The 17,931-nt window shown below is 39.3% G+C and overlaps 1 protein-coding gene across 5 annotated transcripts in view; it reads right to left on the minus strand.

Annotated features, from left to right (window-relative positions):
- Positions 1-17,931, minus strand: part of celsr3 (cadherin, EGF LAG seven-pass G-type receptor 3) — a 112,720-nt gene that overhangs the window by 52,243 nt on the left and 42,546 nt on the right. For 3 of the 5 annotated variants that reach the window (XM_014001759.1, XM_014001754.1, XM_014001755.1), the window contains exons 4-12: positions 13,885-14,107; positions 7,769-7,884; positions 7,195-7,283; positions 6,869-6,883; positions 6,344-6,501; positions 2,978-3,141; positions 2,697-2,822; positions 981-1,150; positions 300-485 (exon numbers count right to left, since the gene is read on the minus strand). In XM_014001759.1, the coding sequence (XP_013857213.1) occupies positions 300-485; positions 981-1,150; positions 2,697-2,822; positions 2,978-3,141; positions 6,344-6,501; positions 6,869-6,883; positions 7,195-7,283; positions 7,769-7,884; positions 13,885-14,107 (1,247 nt within the window). The remainder of the gene's footprint in view (positions 1-299; positions 486-980; positions 1,151-2,696; positions 2,823-2,977; positions 3,142-6,343; positions 6,502-6,868; positions 6,884-7,194; positions 7,284-7,768; positions 7,885-13,884; positions 14,108-17,931) is intronic. The other 2 variants (XM_014001760.1, XM_014001756.1) reach the window with 1 other exon arrangement.

Consider the following 17,931-nt stretch of genomic DNA (forward strand, 5'->3'; position numbering starts at 1 on the left):
ATATATATGTTTCACTCCTAAGTAATATCGATCACATATTTGTAAACAAATTGACAGGAAAAAAAAATCAAATAATTCAATCCCATGTTAGTTTTGGTCAAAGCCTCAAAGTGCTGCTGCAGAGGGACCAAAAAGCTACCTGTGGCCCCAGAGCCACTGATTGTTGATCCCTGGTCTCTATTTATTCGATAGTATTTAATGATTTCAGTTTGAATTTGAAAAAATAAAATCGCTTTGTCAATAATATGTCTCGTCAGCTTTATTACGCAGTACGATGACTTCTGTGCTGTGATTATTACCTGATAGAGGCCAAAGTCCAGCCGCAGTGTGGCGACGTAGCGCATTTCACGGCCACTCCGAACGTCTCGCAGCTCCAGCTGGAGATCATGCCACCGACCATCTGCCACATGAACCTGATCCAAACGTAAGCGCACGGGCCGGGTTGAGCCGTGGGTTATGGAGAACACCAGTTGACCATTTATCACCTGTGAGAGATGTGAGAACATATGTTCACCACAACAAGAGATAAACCACACGAGTCAAGGATGAAAAAAATAATAATAATAACAATAATTTATTACCATCTCTATATATTTTGAGTGCTTATAGGTGTAGATGTGTGAAAGGGCATTGAATCCAATGTCTTCTTTAGTTTAAATATAAGTAATTAAAAAACACATTACGACTAAACTATCCTTATTTTTTGAGAGGATAAAAAAGGGTATTTACAGCAAAAAAAAAAAAAAAACAAAGATAGTGACAAAAACAATGCAAGTTTGCCTTTTTTCATACAAGAGCGTGTGGATCTCAACTGCTAGTATTTGATGCAGTTTCATCTCACACCTTTTCACACGGAAATCATATTTTGACACCAGCATGTTTTGTAAATACGTACAAATGTTTTCTGTGTATTTTGGTGAGTTTGGGCTCTAATGTCAGTAACTGAAATGACGAATCTGTGTGCTTGTGTTGGGTCCAACCTGAAACAACAGACTGGTGTACTGGCCAGCCTGGGCCTGCAGCAGCGTCCCCTCCCGGGCTCGGGTTCTGAACACCAGGCCGAGGTACCAGGGTGTGGAGATGGTCACGTGATTCTTCAGGTCCCACCAGAGGGCGCCGTTACCGAGGAAGCGGTGTGGGTGTGGCATGGCTAAAGCAACAGGCAGGAAAAAAACCGGAAATGAAAACATACATTTTCCAGAACAGCCTTTAGAGTTCACTGTTTACTGAGCTAATGCATTATTTTAGGATCTGATTATTTTTCAACTGTTCGGGCTGACGGAACCTGATGTTTGAGAATTTGGTCATAATGAACACAAACTAAGGACACTGCAGCTCAAAGTCTTTCTTCATTTACAACTATTTCTTTTTCCCTGCTGAAAGTATCAGATAAATGAAAGTAGTTTTTTTTTATTTTGAAACTTTTGACCCACAAAAAAAGAGAAAATTGTGATTTCTACTATTGCAGGATGAAGTATACAAACATGGCTGAGATTTGTGTTTTTATAACCCACAGTGGGATCCTAAACCCAACTTTGGGAACCACAAATACCATGTGGAAAACGTATTAATTTTTAAAAAGTTTTTTTTCTTTTCATAACAAGGATAAACTTAAAACAAAATAAAAAGACAAAATAAAAAAAAATCTAGGAACCTGCAAACATTTGTCTTTCAGGTAAAAAATAAAAATAAAAAAAGGTCATTTTATCCCATAAGCCCCCATTGCCACAGATTTCCCTGCAGAATTGGATGTCGGAGCTTACAATCAAGAAGCGTCAGTAAATAAAAAGGAGTAAAGCCCAGCCTGAATCCACCTGGGCAGTGGAACGTCTGGGTTTAGGTTAAATTAAAAACAGGAAATTAAACCAAATATCCCGTGTGAATCTCCCACATATCAAGTGTAGTCTCCTTATTAAAGGTTTTTGTAATTTCTCCACTCATTCTCCCACATTTTTTTCCCTGTAATTACATCCAACATAGGATCAAACTTGTCTAGCCTTCAATTCATCCATGATTATGGCTTCCACATGTACAATCAGCTGCCGGAATAAAAGCATTAACTGAGATGTAACAATAATAGGCCAGCAAGAGAAATGTATAGGAAACAAGAAAGGCACTCATGAAGGAACGTCACAACATGTTGGAGCTGAGGAACAAGCGAGGAAACAAAGGAATGAGACTAAAACTCTGTGAGTTACTAAAAAATGATCTAAAATATTTATATTTTAGTAAACTGTTAATTAGGTAATATCAAAAAGCATGGTGTCATATGCAAATTTAACAGGGCTGCACCAATTGCAGTTTACTAGCCAATCACAGATCTTTACAAAGTCTGACCTGCTGATTCTAATTTTGGCTGAGACATTGTCAGCTGCTATCACCTTCAATGCTCCAGTCTTATTTTATGGAAAAAACATTGAATACCCTCAAAACAATATAAATTTGTTTTAACTGGACATGAGGTAGTTTCACAGCAGAACAAAAGAAGACTGGCTGATTTTCAGATCTTTATGGAGGTAGATAGGATGGATAAGATCAGCTTCTCATCTAAGTATTTACCGATCAGCGATCTTCCAAAATTAAGGAAATCGGGGTCAATAAATTGGCCGTCCAATTTATCAGTGCACCCCTAAATTAAACCAAACTTTGGATTATTTAAGGCTTTCCTGAGGACCACAGAATATAAAGGTTCTCACTGTGGCTGCAGTCTTTCCCTCCGTATCCGATCGGACAGTCGCAGGAGAACGTCTCCCAGCTCACTCTGCAAGTTCCCCCATTCTGACACGGGTTGGACTTACAGAAAGGGAGTTTAGCACTGCAACCTGTAAGTATAACAAAAATCAGAAACATTTTGTGCACCTCCCCAAATTCAAGCAATTGATATTTACATTTCAAATCGATTCAGTTTGACACTAAAAGTCTTTGATGTGTAATTACTCGTGCTTTGAAAACATCAAAGTGGATTGTAAACACTGACCAGGAAGTGTTCCGTTGTTAGCGATAAATCCAGCGAGATCCACGGCCCTGCTGTCCACATGCAGGTCCTTCATGCAGCCGATAAACTCCCTGGTGCCAAAGGGGAAGTTGTCAGGCACGTTGGGAACTCCTCCGAGAAATAATGGACCGGTCAGATCCAAAGACCTAAGAAAGGCAGATAATAAAAGGAGAGAAAATAAAGTGGAAAGGAAAGAGTGTAAGGACTGAAATACAGGATTATTTATCAAGGATGAGGAGAGGGATGGGAGAAAAAATGGAGTGTTGGAAAATGAGGAACATGAAAGGAACCTGCATGGATGAGAGAAGCAAAAGGATTTCTCAAACCCAGAGATTAAACGTGCCGTCAAAGGAGCAAGATTCAGGGAATAAGTGTTAAACTCCAGAATAAATCAGACATTTCCAGAAGAAAGGCGAAACTGACAAGAGGAAGAAAGATGTTAAAGAGCTGAGGCAGAGAAATGTGACAGACTGAGATGAACAAACAAGAGATTAAAAGGGAGCTGCGGCAAATGTCTGGAGAGATGAAGAAAAAGGTGGAAGACAAAGGGAAGGAGAGACACGAGGTAATGTAGATGTTAACGCACTTCAAGATATATTGTGACGTAGTTGAGATACAAAACTGAAGAAGATTTTAGGAACAAGCAAGAGTTGAGAGGCAGAGAGTAAAGGTGGATGACGAGACGGGTGGAAAATGGGAGAGAAACGAGGAGAATGTAAGAGCATTCAGAGGGCAGCGTCTCACAGTTATGGGATATGAGATGAAAACATGACAAAACAGGAGCATTTGTGTTGTCTGTCTAACAGCATTATGTTTATTTAACTCCACAGTGTGTTATTTCCTTTCAGATCTGTGACAATGCGCGCTGCGAGCCAAGAAACAGACAACTGCGGCGCGTGTTTCCAGAATGCCAAACAGACAAAAGACACCAGAAGGAGTCAAACAAACAAGAGCTTAGAAGTAACAGCTAAAGCAAATATCAAGAGGGAGATTCGTTAGAAAGGGATGTCAAGACTGAGCAAGTGGAGGCTGGTAATAGATAAATGGAGAGAAAAGAAAAAAAAGGAGTGTTGAAGTGTTTGTCTTTGGCCTTCCTCTTTGATCTGTCTCGTCTCTTCCCTGCTTCACTTACAGCTGACAGGACACACCCAGCGTGATTAGAGGCAGGCCAGACACCCACACTATGACAGGCTGCTCTCTGAGACCGTGTTTATGCATAAACTGTGTGCGCTCGGCGCACTTGTTGGTGGAGCTCGAGCCATTTGTCCACTGGCAAAACAATCATCAATCAGAAGAACGGTCTGCGTCGTTTTGACAAGGTCAACCAGATCTGACAGCACAGTGCATTTGATACTAACAATAAGAATTTATCAGTGTGACTCATGCTGAGAGTGATGAAAAGGATGGAACATCATGAAGAGTGAACGGATGAGATACCAACAAACACAAAGTAGCCATGTGTTAAAAAGTTGCATCTCATCAAAGCCTCGAGCATTAATTTGATTTTTATAGTCACTGTACTACAGCTATAGATCCCCTCCAACAGATTTTAAAATAGGATTTTACCAGATTAACTTTATTAAGTTTCTAATAATTTATAAAAACCACCAGCTTTGTATTAATGTTACATAAAAGGGGTGGTGGTGGGGACGGTATTATGTATTTCCCAGGCACATAATTCAATTCTACACCACAATCAAGTAACTACGTTACCTTCAGTTGTTCTGAAAATGCTGTATAGATCAGCAAATAGAAGCACTCGGAGAGCACAAACCTCCACCCAGGCCATTTCCCCTAGCTTGCAATAGTGAAGAATCCTTAAAAAAATTACTGGATCCGGATCATCACCAAAATTTAATGGTGTGTTCCTTTGGCCAATACCCACCTGTGGTAAAAAAAACCTCATGAAAATCCGTCCATACGTTTTTGAGTAATTTTGTCCACAGACAGAGACGTACGCGACCGAAAACATAACCTCCTTGGCGGAGGTAATAAATTACACTTTGCATTATGGAAATTGTTGAAAATTTTCTCTGTCTCTTTAAGAAGCTCCTACTGTTTCTGACACTCCCACTTCAGCATGTTGTCACAACATTGCTTAGGCGGAGGGGTGCTCTGTGGGGCGGGAGCTCGTCTTGGGACTGAGCTTCAGGGAGGGGCTTTGTGTAAATGGGCGGAGCTTTGCACCGGTAAGCGTTTAGGCAACTCCACATGGCTACCACGGGAGATTCAAGGATTTCACAAACGTGCAGGAATGAATCAAAGCAACACTCTGGGTTTGTTTTTAATGAGCTAATGACATTATAACATGATATACGCTTGAAAAAGTCAATTTAGCACAATAACCCCACAACCATCCTTTAAAGTGATCAACATACAATTCTATATCCTTTTTTGTTTTTGCTGTTATAGTATCCCCGCTATGTAAGAGGCTTCAGCGGTCAAATTAGGTGAACATACAAAATAAATAAATAAAACAAGAAGAAGCATCTTCCAGTGTTTGAATCAACATCAGCGAGTGACCTCCTGGGAATGTGGGTTGGAAAAACAAACCACGACTCAGAGGTTCTGAGGAGCTTTTAAGAAACATCTTCAGATGAGTAATTGATTGGTTCAGTGAGTTACAGGAACTGAGGACATGAATAATAATCATAAAAATGAACAAGTGGATCATAATTATATTGTTATTCAATAAACTGTAAATACAAAAACATATCTACAGCTGTACATGCAAGCACTTATGTCCAGTCACTGCATTATTTCTCCTTTTAAAGCTATAATCCATAGGGTCCATATACAGTGCTGCTGCTGCAGAGGTGGATCAGCTCTATTGGTTTTCTACTTCATAAAAAAAATTGCCTTTGAATAAACGCTAAGCCTCAAATCAGTCACAGATTATGTTTAATGGGAGTTATCTTTGTAAAGACGCTGGCACATCCTGTGCAAACATCCCTCACAGCTCAGGGTCAGTAACTGCTCAGAGCTGTTCTGCAGAAAATCCACTTTCTACCTGAAAAAAGACCAAATAAGGTGGAACAGAAAGCATGTTTATTGTTATTTCAAACTGGAACCAAAACCAGTTTTCACTTTCTTTGGACTCCCTGTACCTTTCAGCTTCCTCTCACATGTGAGCATGGCAGCCTGTCAGCCTAAACTCATTCCTCCTTCAGCCTCAGTAGAAAAAAAAATCTATTTATCCCAAATAAACCTGTATTTATAGGATTAATATGTATGTAATGATGCAATAGTCTCAACCATAAAATTAAGAGCCCAACGATTCAAACGGCAACTGATTTTGATATTTCAGCGTACTGATGCAATACTGTGAGATAAATAATTTGAACTCACTTCTTGCTGCTGGTCTGTTTGCCCTGCGCAGCGCAGCTATAATTTCCGAGCTGCAAACCAAAGCGAAGCGACAAGGCGGTGTCACAGTCGTCAACGCTCACCACGGCTATCTTCTCATCTGACGGACCCTGCGCTTCTCCAATCATGCTGCGTTTGGGCTGAATACACAAACACAAACACGACAAGACTGAATACAGATCCAAACAAGCAGAAAACCTGAAACAACAGGAGGCAAAACGGCATGCAGGAACTAGAACGGTTTATTGAATAAAGGCTTTTGAGGTTTTATATTTCAGCTCTGTTTCACCTCACAGAACACTATCTAATGTGCCACCACACAATGTTAAGAGGAAAGGAGAAAAATTGGAGTTAGTTTGTCAAGTCATAACGCAACAAGCTGTTAGGAGAGAGTATGTTTGAGACTACGTGTGCTTTGGTTCAAGAAAAACACGGACAGAAAACGCAGAAAGAGGGAACTACACAGGGAATAACTGGTTGTGCATCCTGACACACATTCATACTCACATAGCGTGTAGCTGGCTGAGGAAAATAAAAAAAATGTTTTTTTGAAGAAAATTAAAAGAGATGCGCAGCAAATATGCATGAATCTAATGGGGACACGCAAACACCCATGTAAAAACAAACACACACAAATACGTCACCTCAAATTAAAATGCGTGGCGTGCAGAAAAAGAACTAAACTTTTTTTTTCTGCTGAAGCACCAGAAGCACAAATAAGCTCAAAAAAGCAAATTATTATAACGAAATCCCTTTTAATGATACGCCATCAGACAAACATCAGAAGTGCAATGAGAGAGTGAAAACAGCAGGATGCAGCGCAGGAAACCCACCTTGTTGTAGTAATGGATGTGAACCGTGTGCCAGTTCCCATCGCTCACACCGCCGAGCACGAAGGGGCTCACCTGAGTGGACGACTCACCTGCAGGCAGACAAATAAAACTTGGGTTAAAACGAAGCGGTCAACCATTTCAGCACTATGTGAAAGTTTTTTTCTTCAAATATTTAGTTTAAGCACAAATCGATAAATAAATAAATCAAAGCAGAAACAAGATTGCGTTACAATCCCTTGAAGAAATGATTTATAATTCCTATGCATTCATGCACAAAAATAAAACAAACACCCTGAACTTCCTTCATCCTTATTATTATTATGTTTGGCATGACTGCTGGTATTCCCTCCCTCAGGGGGCAAGTAGATGGATAACTAGATATTATCGCCCCCGGAGAGAAATTTGTTTTCACAATCTGCACATGTCCACAGCGCGCAAGAAAAACATCCAACTGTATGAAAGCAGTACAGTGGACATATGGGCTATGATTATATTCCCAAAAGGTTTCCTTGAGGGAATATGAATAAAAAAAATAGAGTCAAAGACAAATCTGCTGTTACAGAATTTGTTGTACCTGTGGAATACTTGAACACCACTTGTCCCTCTTGGATCTCCAAGGCAATGAAATCATGTTTCTCATTGAAGCGCCCGTTGTAGAAGAGAAGGCCGCTTTTCTCCAGGGTGGCAAAACTAAACAATTTACACACAGGAAAACAAGTTTTAAGCAACTATCATATAATTTGACACCACTAAAAACACAGTTTAATTTAGGCATATGTTTGCACATTCTATTGACAAAAATATTCAAATAACAAAACATTTTCAAATCAGAGTTTGTATGATTGATGCAACATTTAATTTACTTTGATAAAATTTCCTAGGACTAAGGTGTCCAATGTGACATTGGATAAAAAAAATTTATGCGTGACCACACGTTACTATCTTGTGGCCACAAAATAATAATGCATGACCACAAAATAAATAATGTGCGGCCACAGGTTATTTATCATAACGAGATTTTTGAGAAGCAGTGTCTCTTCCATCTTTTATTGTATTCATGAGATGACAACGTGTGTGTCGGGAAAATGATTTTTTTTTTTTTACTGTGTTCCTGAACGTGACTAGCCTGGCTATAGCCTGGTTCAAACCAGACCCTGTCCTTCACGTTGCTTCGTACAAGGGTCTGGACTTGATGCATAGAGAATCGATTTCTTGCAGGAGGCGTGGCCTCTGCAGAAGCGTGTGTGTTGTCGCTGTGACGGAGGCTAAGCTAAGAAGCCAACCGGAAATCGCGTGTGCTGTAAACAACCCTACTGAGAGGAGAAAAGTACCGAGCTGAACGAGATGACTGTAAATGAGAGCTGCTGCTTTGTCAGACATATTTTGGAAGCCTTATCAACACGGACTGACTTCATTCACTTCCTTCACTGCCGTATGCTAAACTAACTAGTAGACACTGCGCAGAAAATTGACGTCGTTCAAAACTCCGCCTTCTGTTTGCTGATTGGCCCAGGTGAAATAAACTACAAGCAGACACTGCACAGAAAATTGAAGTACTCTTCTCTGATTTGTTTGGCTAAAAACCTGCCAGCGAAATCCTTGTTAATGGGAGAAGTCCCAGACGGAGCAGAGAAGGGAAACCAGAACTGAGCGGAGCTGCGTAGGAAGGCAAGGGCCAGGCTAGCCTGGCTACATTATTCCAGTTGATTCACTGCTCCCTCTGGTCTTCCTCCCATTGACAGGGTTTTCCTCGGTAGAACTTCCACCGGGACAATCGGCAAACAGTAGAAGGAGTTGTAAACAATGACGTTATATTTCTGTTCTGTTTTAGTCTGCCTGTAGTTTAGCAGTGACAGCAGAGGAAGTGAGTAAATGGTAAATGGTACTGAACTTATAGAGCGCTTTTCAAGTCCCTCCTGACCCCAAAGCGCTTTACACTAACAGACATTCACTCATTCACACTCACATTCACACATTGATGATGGCAAACTACACTGTAGCCACAGCTGCCCTGGGGCACACTGACAGAGGTGGGGCTGCCATACATCGGCGCCACCGGACCCTCTGACCACCAACAGTAGGCAAGGTGGGTGAAGTGTCTTGCCCAAGGACACAATGACTGAGACGGCTGGACAGGGGATCGAACCAGCGACCTTCTGGTTCCAGGACGACTCACCTAACCACTCCGCCACAGCCGCCCCAGAATGAAGCCAGTCCATGTTGACAAGACTTTCAAACTAAATTAACGTCGTCTCACAAAGTCTGCAGCACTCATTTACAGCCATCTCATTCGGCTCGGTACTTCTCTCTTCCCAGTAGGGGATGGTTGTTTACAGCGCACGCAATTTCCGGTTAGCTTCTTAGCTTAGCTTCCTTCACGGTCGAATCGCTACATACGTCACGATCAAACGTTAGCGATTGGGTAAAATCTGATTCAGTTGTTTTAAACCTAAACAGAGTCCACACCTCCAGAAAGTAATCATTTCTCAATCGCCAAGTTTCCAGACCCTCTGACGAAGCAAAGCGTAGAACAAGGGTCTGGTTTTTAACTGGCTAGAATGTGACATAACTCAGACTCCTTCAGCAGCAAACGCCTGATGTGAGAGAGGAGCCTGTTTTGAGTGGTGTTCTGCTTAAAAAGGATATAAAGCATTTTGGACAAATATCCAGTCGTCACCCGTGTCTTATTGCTACAATATGCTAAGAATTACTTCATGCCTAACTGCAAGTGACTGAAGTATGTCATTCATTCTTAAAATAAAACAAAATGAACTCAAACCTGTCCTGTAAACAGTCAGCATCTGCATGAAAATGACACTCTATTATCTCGTGGCTGAGACAATAATGCACGGCCACAACATAGTTTTTTATTTATCCAATGTTACCGGATGGGCTTCATACAGGACTAATGACCATGAATGGAGCAAAAATAGTTTCTTTTTTTTTCATCTGTTGCAAAAATCTCCCCTCATAACATACAAAAAGTTAAACCTCAAGTATAAAAATTCTCTGATGAAGACACTCCACAACTTTAAAAAGATTTACTACTTTCAAATTACTTTGACATAATTTTTTTTAATTCGCCTGACCCCTGGCACTTTTTAAAGGATTTTTTTTTCTTCCAGGTCTCTATCCCATCAGTAGGGTTAAATAGATACAACCCAATCTCACAGGAGAATCAAAAATGAATCCTTAAGTGCACAATTGTTAGAGGTCAGGTTCAGCTACAGACCCGGAGCCCCCGGGCTAGAAGATAATAAACGTCTGAACTGGATGAATTAAATGATTTAGGTTCACTGAACGTAACTGCTTTTACTACATCTTATTCTAGTATGTTATTGCAAATATGGATTCAAATATTTATATATATTATGCTTCAGTACAAAACAAAGATATTGTTATTTTATACTGCAAGTCTGTCGTGTGCTTTGAGGGTAATTTTGTTATCTGAGATAGTTCACTTGAAGTCATGCGTCTTCTTTATCATCAAACTCTACATGCCACTAAAAACTGAATTTAAAAATTACAATAATTTGAGTTTACGCAGATTTAAAATGAAGTCATCACATCTCAGATCACAGATGCAGTGAAGCTGACGGAGGAAATAAATACAAAGCAGCATATGTTATATGTTCCTGATAGTGTAATTTGCTATGCTAAAATGAAGTGACTTGTTCCCCAAAGCAATAAAACTGCATAAATGAATATTTTGAGTCCATTATAGTTCTTATTTCTTAAACTCCTTCAGCTCAGCAGCCAGTGACAGTTACCAGCACAGCAGAAGAAATGAAAAGTTTCTGTAATAAACAGCACAGGTTACGCCTTCTTCCAGCTGCCCTGGAAATAACCTTCTTCCTCAAGCTGAAATGTTTTATTTTTTATCTTATCATCCAGCTGAGCAATAATACCAATGTTTCCACAGTCAGCTTTTGGCTCTGCATGAGCAAATATTATTTTCTAGGATGGTGAAAAGCTCATATCAGCCCAGAATTATTAAACAAGTTGCTAAATGAAAAGAAATCAGGAGTTGTCTGTCAGTCACAACAAGTCTCTAATTTCAGGCTCCACGACTGTCACAATCAAATAAACTGAACTTAATTTCCCCTTTTTGCATGGGCAAAATTATAAGGTTCTTTGATGTAAAAGTCATTTTGTGCCAAACAAACCATACGATTAGTGTTTAAAAAACATCTTTGCTTTTCACTCATTGATCACAGCTGCTAAAAGAACAGAAAATTCAATAACTTTATTCAGGCAAATCTTCCAAAACACTTTGGCTATTTTAACTTTGCAACAATCAGTATCTACGGGAATTAACAACGTGGGATTTCTTCAGTAGCGATGCTACCAGAGCTGTTAAACGCTCAATAAATGAACTCAACAAAGAAACCCTCTTTAACCTTTCACTTCATTCCCTGACGAATCGCCGCTGCACAAACAGAGACCACAAATCAATAGAACAAGTCACAGGTAGTGCTCGAAGGTCCAGACGGTACTCAGTTCAGCCCGAACATCACGACCGAAATGTCTGCCAGCAACCGCTCAGGGTGGCCACACCAGCCTAGCAACCACCCCGCTACAGGCGACATCACCTTAGCAACTATCAGTTAATGACATTACCCATAGCAACCATCCCATAATCCTGTCTGACCACACTTAAGGACCGCAAGAAATCTCTTTTAGACAACCACTCGTTATGTTAAGAGGCGAAGGAGCAGCAGCGAGACAAAGGAGACGATCTGAGCTACACATACCATGATCATTAGAGGTATATAAACTATACTTAAACTATAGGTTTAAAATAAAAATGTAAACATAACCACAATAATATTTATTAAAAATGTTCACTCAGTGAACATGATTTTTAGCAACAAAAACTCACAAACCTTTCATGATGTGACTAAAAATCAAACTGAAAACAAAAACTGAGTTTTGATCATCTCTTTCTGTCTATCTGATAAAAAAATACCATGAGGTCACTCAATTTTAAGCCTTTCTTTATGAATGTGAGAATAAAAGGGGGATCATACCAGTGTTGTATAAAGTACCACAAAGTGATACTTGAGTAAAAGTACAAGTATCTTACCAAAAATTACTTTGTTAAAAGTTAAAGTCTCCTTTAGGAATAGTACTTGAGTAAAAGTCTTAAAGTATCTGATATTTTTTGTACTGCGAGCCAAATGCAACAATATAATTCATGAAACACAAATACTTCTTAAGTACAGTTCTTTTATTTTTAATGATTAAGCTGCGGTGGCCCAAGTTTTAGATTAACTGCAATACAGCCTCTTATATAATCATTGGGTCAATGATTAGAGGTGGAAATACTGTGTTTCTACATAGGACCGCAGATTACAACCTAGTAACTGCTGGTGGGCCAAATTAAATGGCTTGGTGGGTCAGGTTTGGTCCACGGACCCCACTTTGGGTACCTCTGGTTAGGGTTGTGCAAAATCATACCATGTCCAATTAAACATCAGAAAAATATTAATCAATTACATTTTGGCACTTGATGATTAATACGATTAATGCCACCAGGCAGACTGACTGGAGATTTCCCCGGTCAGTCCGCTCGATGCTCCTTTCTGCTTCAAATATGACCAACATTTAAAAAAAGTTCTTTATTTATCATAACTCCGGTTTTACTGGGTCTAAACATCATTTAAAATTGATGCATAGCCTGAAGTATGTACTTTTGATACAATTTGGAACAGATTTTTGCGAACAGCAAATCTTTCTCAGGTGTCCAGGGACTCTAGGGGATTAATCGTCATATTAATCATCGGCTAAATATCACAATTAATCGTGATTAATTTTTTTGCCAATATTACCCAACTCTACCTCTGATACAGTACACACACACACACACACACACATATATATATATATATATATATATATATATATACTGTATGCTGCCACATGCACTAGGCTATATGTCTGCTATGTCCTGCTGGAGTGAGACATGATTTGTTTGTGTAAAAAACTAATACGGTATCAGAATTTATATATTTATACTTCTCATTCAACCACAATTAAATTCAGTCTATCTAGGAGGCACAGTTTATATGGATAGTACTGATTTTACAATAAGCAGCTGGAATGAAAACAAGCAAAATGAAATAAAAGTAACGACTTTCTACTTCTTGCCTTTTTTAAAAATCTAAGGAGTAGAAAGTACAGATAATTGTGTGAAAATGTAAGGAGTAAAAGTTAAAAGTAGGCTGAAAAATAATTACTCATGTAAAGTACAGAAACCCAAAAATTCTACTTAAGTACAGTAACAAAGTATTTGTACTTATACTTTACAACTCTGGATCATATTGTATGTAACATAAGAACAAAAAGTCAAACAAGAGAGATGGGGATGTTACTGGAACCAGTATATTGACAGATGAAAGGGGAGAGCATGGCTAATCTGTGCTTCAATGGAAAAAGGTGGAGGCTGCATAGAACAAACCCTGAGTAATAGAATCGATGTCAGACTGAGATGAAATAAACAGATTAAAGCAAAGACAGTCTGTAAGAGAGCTGAGAATTAAACAGGAATGATTATAGATCTCTGTCTGAGTGAGTCCTAATGATGAGAGACGGCTGAGGAAAAAAAGGAAGATTGCAATGTAAAAACAAAACTTTTCTTTTCAGCTAAAGACATTTAGAGAAAAAAAACTGTCTTCTTATTCTACTTACGTCAATGAGATGGAGAGGTGAAATCTCTGCCTAAGGCCCCGGAACATGACAAAAGACTTGGGTTGGAAGGTCCTGGCAGTGACAGTGCAGTACGGGCGCTCGTAGCCTCCTGCAGGACACTCGCAGCGGAAACCACCACCGGAGAGCTCCCGACACGTCCCTCCATTATGACACACGCCTGGCATGCACCTACCCTGCCTCCAGTCAAACTCACACCTGTCACCTGAAAGGGGGAGGGGGGAGAGAATCACAAATCAAACTCTGTCCAACTGAAACAAGAATCCTTCAACAAAACGGTCATGATTAATTGACATCTAGTCAGTCAATACAGGACAGTGTGCTGTGAGGTGTCTGTGAAGCATTTGACTTTCCTCCCATGAGCAATTTAAAATGGTCACACTGTCACAATGTGTAATAAACAGGGGCAGAGCCAGAGAGGTGGCCGGGGTGGTTGTCCTCCCCAGGTGCCACCCCAAAAAAAACTGAAAATTGGGTGGAAAGCTTGGATTTTGTATTTGCAAGTAGATTATTCTACTTCACTATATAAATTTTAGCTGTTTATGTTTATGAATGACTGTATTGTAGCCTTTTGTAAAATTAGCATTAGCATTAGTGGTTAGCTTACTTTGGGATTAGCATGTTCTTAGCTACTCTACAACAAATTTCAATAAATCTTAAAATGGCTAAATTGTAGCCGTTTAAAGTTAGCTGTGGTGGCCATCTTGAATTTTCAAATCCAAAGTGATTTTCTTTAAATGTACGTACCCCTTAAAAACATGTCTAGCTCCACCCCTGGTCAAAAAGTTTTTAGATAAATGTGTAATTACAACAATCACACAAAAACATACATTTACGCTTGAGAAAATTTTGCATTTTCACAATTCCTTAATTCAAATGTTTTAAGATAAAATCAAAATCAAGTCCCTGAAATAAACAGATATGTAGCCAAGTTTTACCCAGAAAAGGAAGGGTTTTAGCTTTGTAGTTCTCTTTGGGGATTAAAATTGTGGCTGAAATAAAAAGATAAATATAGTAGTTGTGCTCAAGCAGCCAGAAACCCACACCATGTTTTTACAAAGTACGTTGTTAGTTTTCATTTCCTTTGCTTAATCCAAGGCATGACGCCTTACCTTAACCTGGTTAAAAAGTCCAATTTTCAATGGAAAAACATTAATCCATAATCTTTCATCTTCCTGCAGTTTTGTGTGTTTTATTTTAAATCAGTTGCAACACACTTTAAGTAGTTCAGAGCGCAGCAGAGATCTACTTTCACAATCATTTTAACTGAGCCGATACACACTTTGTTCTTCCACTTTAAATTCTGTTTGTGTTCAGTTCAGTTCAATACTAATTCTTTCATTTTTCTCACTGTGTCACAGTTTATTCATTTGTTTTAAGCATCATTATTAAACATTTTTGTTTCTTCTTATGGTGTTTAGGGATCCTGTTTTAAACCTTGGGTGTAACTCCTGTTTGCATCAGCGTCTAACAGAGTTCACAAACACCAACTACTGCTTAAACAGTCTATAAAATAGATGTTTGACAGGAATACTGACACAAACCATATGATCTGGAGCTAAAGTGTTCGTATAGAAACTCAGATTACAACAGAGGGAGGCTCGGTTGTTTTCTGGTATTTAATGGCTCAGAGTTGGTTTCTGGCTGTGAGAAACCAAACTGGGTCTTAACTGTTATTTTTAAAGAACCAGTTGAGAATCAGCTCTAAATCTGTTTTGGATTGTCAGAAGACAATGAACATATAGGATTCAGGGTGCATGTCTGCAGGACGAAAAGGTATAAAGTGGGAAGAAAGTGTGTTCCTGCTGACTTTGAGTCTGCTGCTTTGGAAATAGATGGAAAAGTGAAAACAACATGAACAAATCTGCAGACGAAAATAAATATAGATTTGGCTGCCAGTCAAACAAACGCCAGACTGGAGCGTCTCGAGAGTCTGAAACGCCCACACAGCACACATAAAAAGCTTAAGCAGGGATACGTGTTGACTCTCTCTCCTCACCTATCCTTAAGCGTATTTTGGACGCACAAATTGTCTAGCATTCAGCAGCTGCCCACAAAGCACACCCACACCCAGTGCCCTCTATATAACCAGAGCAGACGGGGTTTGAAAGTAGCCTAAAGACAGATGGCTCCTTAAGGACCCACTTTAGAACCTGCTGATGGCTTAAAAGAAATGCACACAGGCGCAGGCGCACAGTAAGAGACCAAAATAACAAATCCAAAATGCTACTGCATCAATAATTAATGCAATGCAGATATTTTTTTATCCAAAAAAAAACAAAAAAGAGAGACACAAGCACACATTCAGGCTCATTTTCCATCACACACACAATAAGACATGCATGGATCATTGCCCCTGCCCTCGAGGCTGTTGGGTTCGATCATGTAACTGTCTAGGCTGGCACTTTGCTTGCGCTGCTTTTAGACGCCAAGGAACCCACTGGCAGAAGAAGGCCTCGCGTCTTGACTGTGACACACACACACACACACTCACACAAACAATAGACTGCAGCTGCGAGTCAATAAAAGTCCTCACCTTTCCTCACGATCAGCTGGATGGAAATATCGTCTGACACGCACAAGACATGGACACATATACCATGGCAGTTAAAACTGACACTGCAGGGCAAATCGTGTTCATCGAGGAACAAACCGTCCACAGAAAGATGCTGACAGAAAAGCTGTAAAAGTGCACATAGTCATGTCTGATTCATGGCTTGATGCTAAGTCATTTTGACACACAGTAGGAGCTAAATGACAGTGTTGTGTCTAAATTGCTCAAGAGTTAAAGCTAGCACAGGAAACAAAAGTAAGCTTGACAAGGGTGGCGATCGTGATGAGGATCTGAATGATTCTGAACTAGTTTTAAAATGCCAAAAAATAAAACATTACTAATGTTTAAAAAACACAATAAAAAAGGCAGAACTCTGAAATCTGGAAGTGTACTGTCCAGTTTATGACACGAAACAGAGCAGTGACATCCAAGCAGTGCCTTCTGAATTGAAAGCAGTGTTTGGAAGAACTTTGACTTCTATGAAGATAAAAAGAAAAACGATACTGTCAAGAGCTGCTACACTAAACTGTATGACCCATCACATCAAACTGACAAAGTGACTTGAACACATTCAGATTCGTTCTTTTTCAGCTGTTGATACCTGGATCATCCTGACATTATGAGCATTTCCAGAGTTATGCCAGGATTTGTCTTCCTAATCAGGATAACTCATTGATATTTTGTCTGAATCCTATTTTTCAGTTTTTGTAATAAGGAATTATTTATGTCATAATAGAGGGGAAACCAGAAAAACATCAGGGAAAACATACACATAAAGGCATTTATGCTCCATATCATGTTTTTCATTGCTACTGTCCAAAAAAAGTGCTTTAAAATTTTAAGATTATATTTTAGACTGTTCATTCTAATGATCTATAGATAAGGTGTATTTTCATTATACTGTAATTTAATAAAATGCAATTGTTGCACATGTGTTAAAGGGATCCTCGATTAGTTGTAACATTAGACTATATATGATAAACATATTCTTTAACTGTAAAATAAAGACTGTTAAAAATACTGTAGGATGCTCAGTTTTTATATTTTTTAAACTAAAAGTTTAAAAATATAATACATGGACAGGGCCATTTTATTTACATGCAAAGTATTCTGGGAAAATGATGACATCAACTAGGTCATCGTGTGAGGCTGCTAGCGAGCTATATCCACCCTGAAGGTTAATCTTGGACAATATTGTCACGACTTGGTGGTGAGGAGAACCCAAAATGCAGGCAGGCAGACCAAACTTAAAGTAATAAAAAAGACTTTAATAAAGAAAAAGGCCAACGTGGTGGCAAGCTAACAAAACAAAGAAACAAAACAAAACTTGGAACATGAGCATAAGCATGAGCAAGAGCTGAGAACAAACATGGGTAAGTAATGGTCAGACGCTGAAGTGGTGAAGAGAAAAGATCCTTAAATACAAACAGGGCTGAGTGGAAGTAGGAAACAGATGGGTGATTACAATTAAAGAC

Source organism: Austrofundulus limnaeus, unplaced genomic scaffold (genome assembly GCF_001266775.1).
Source record: "Austrofundulus limnaeus strain Quisiro unplaced genomic scaffold, Austrofundulus_limnaeus-1.0 Scaffold10, whole genome shotgun sequence".
NCBI lineage: Eukaryota > Metazoa > Chordata > Actinopteri > Cyprinodontiformes > Rivulidae > Austrofundulus > Austrofundulus limnaeus.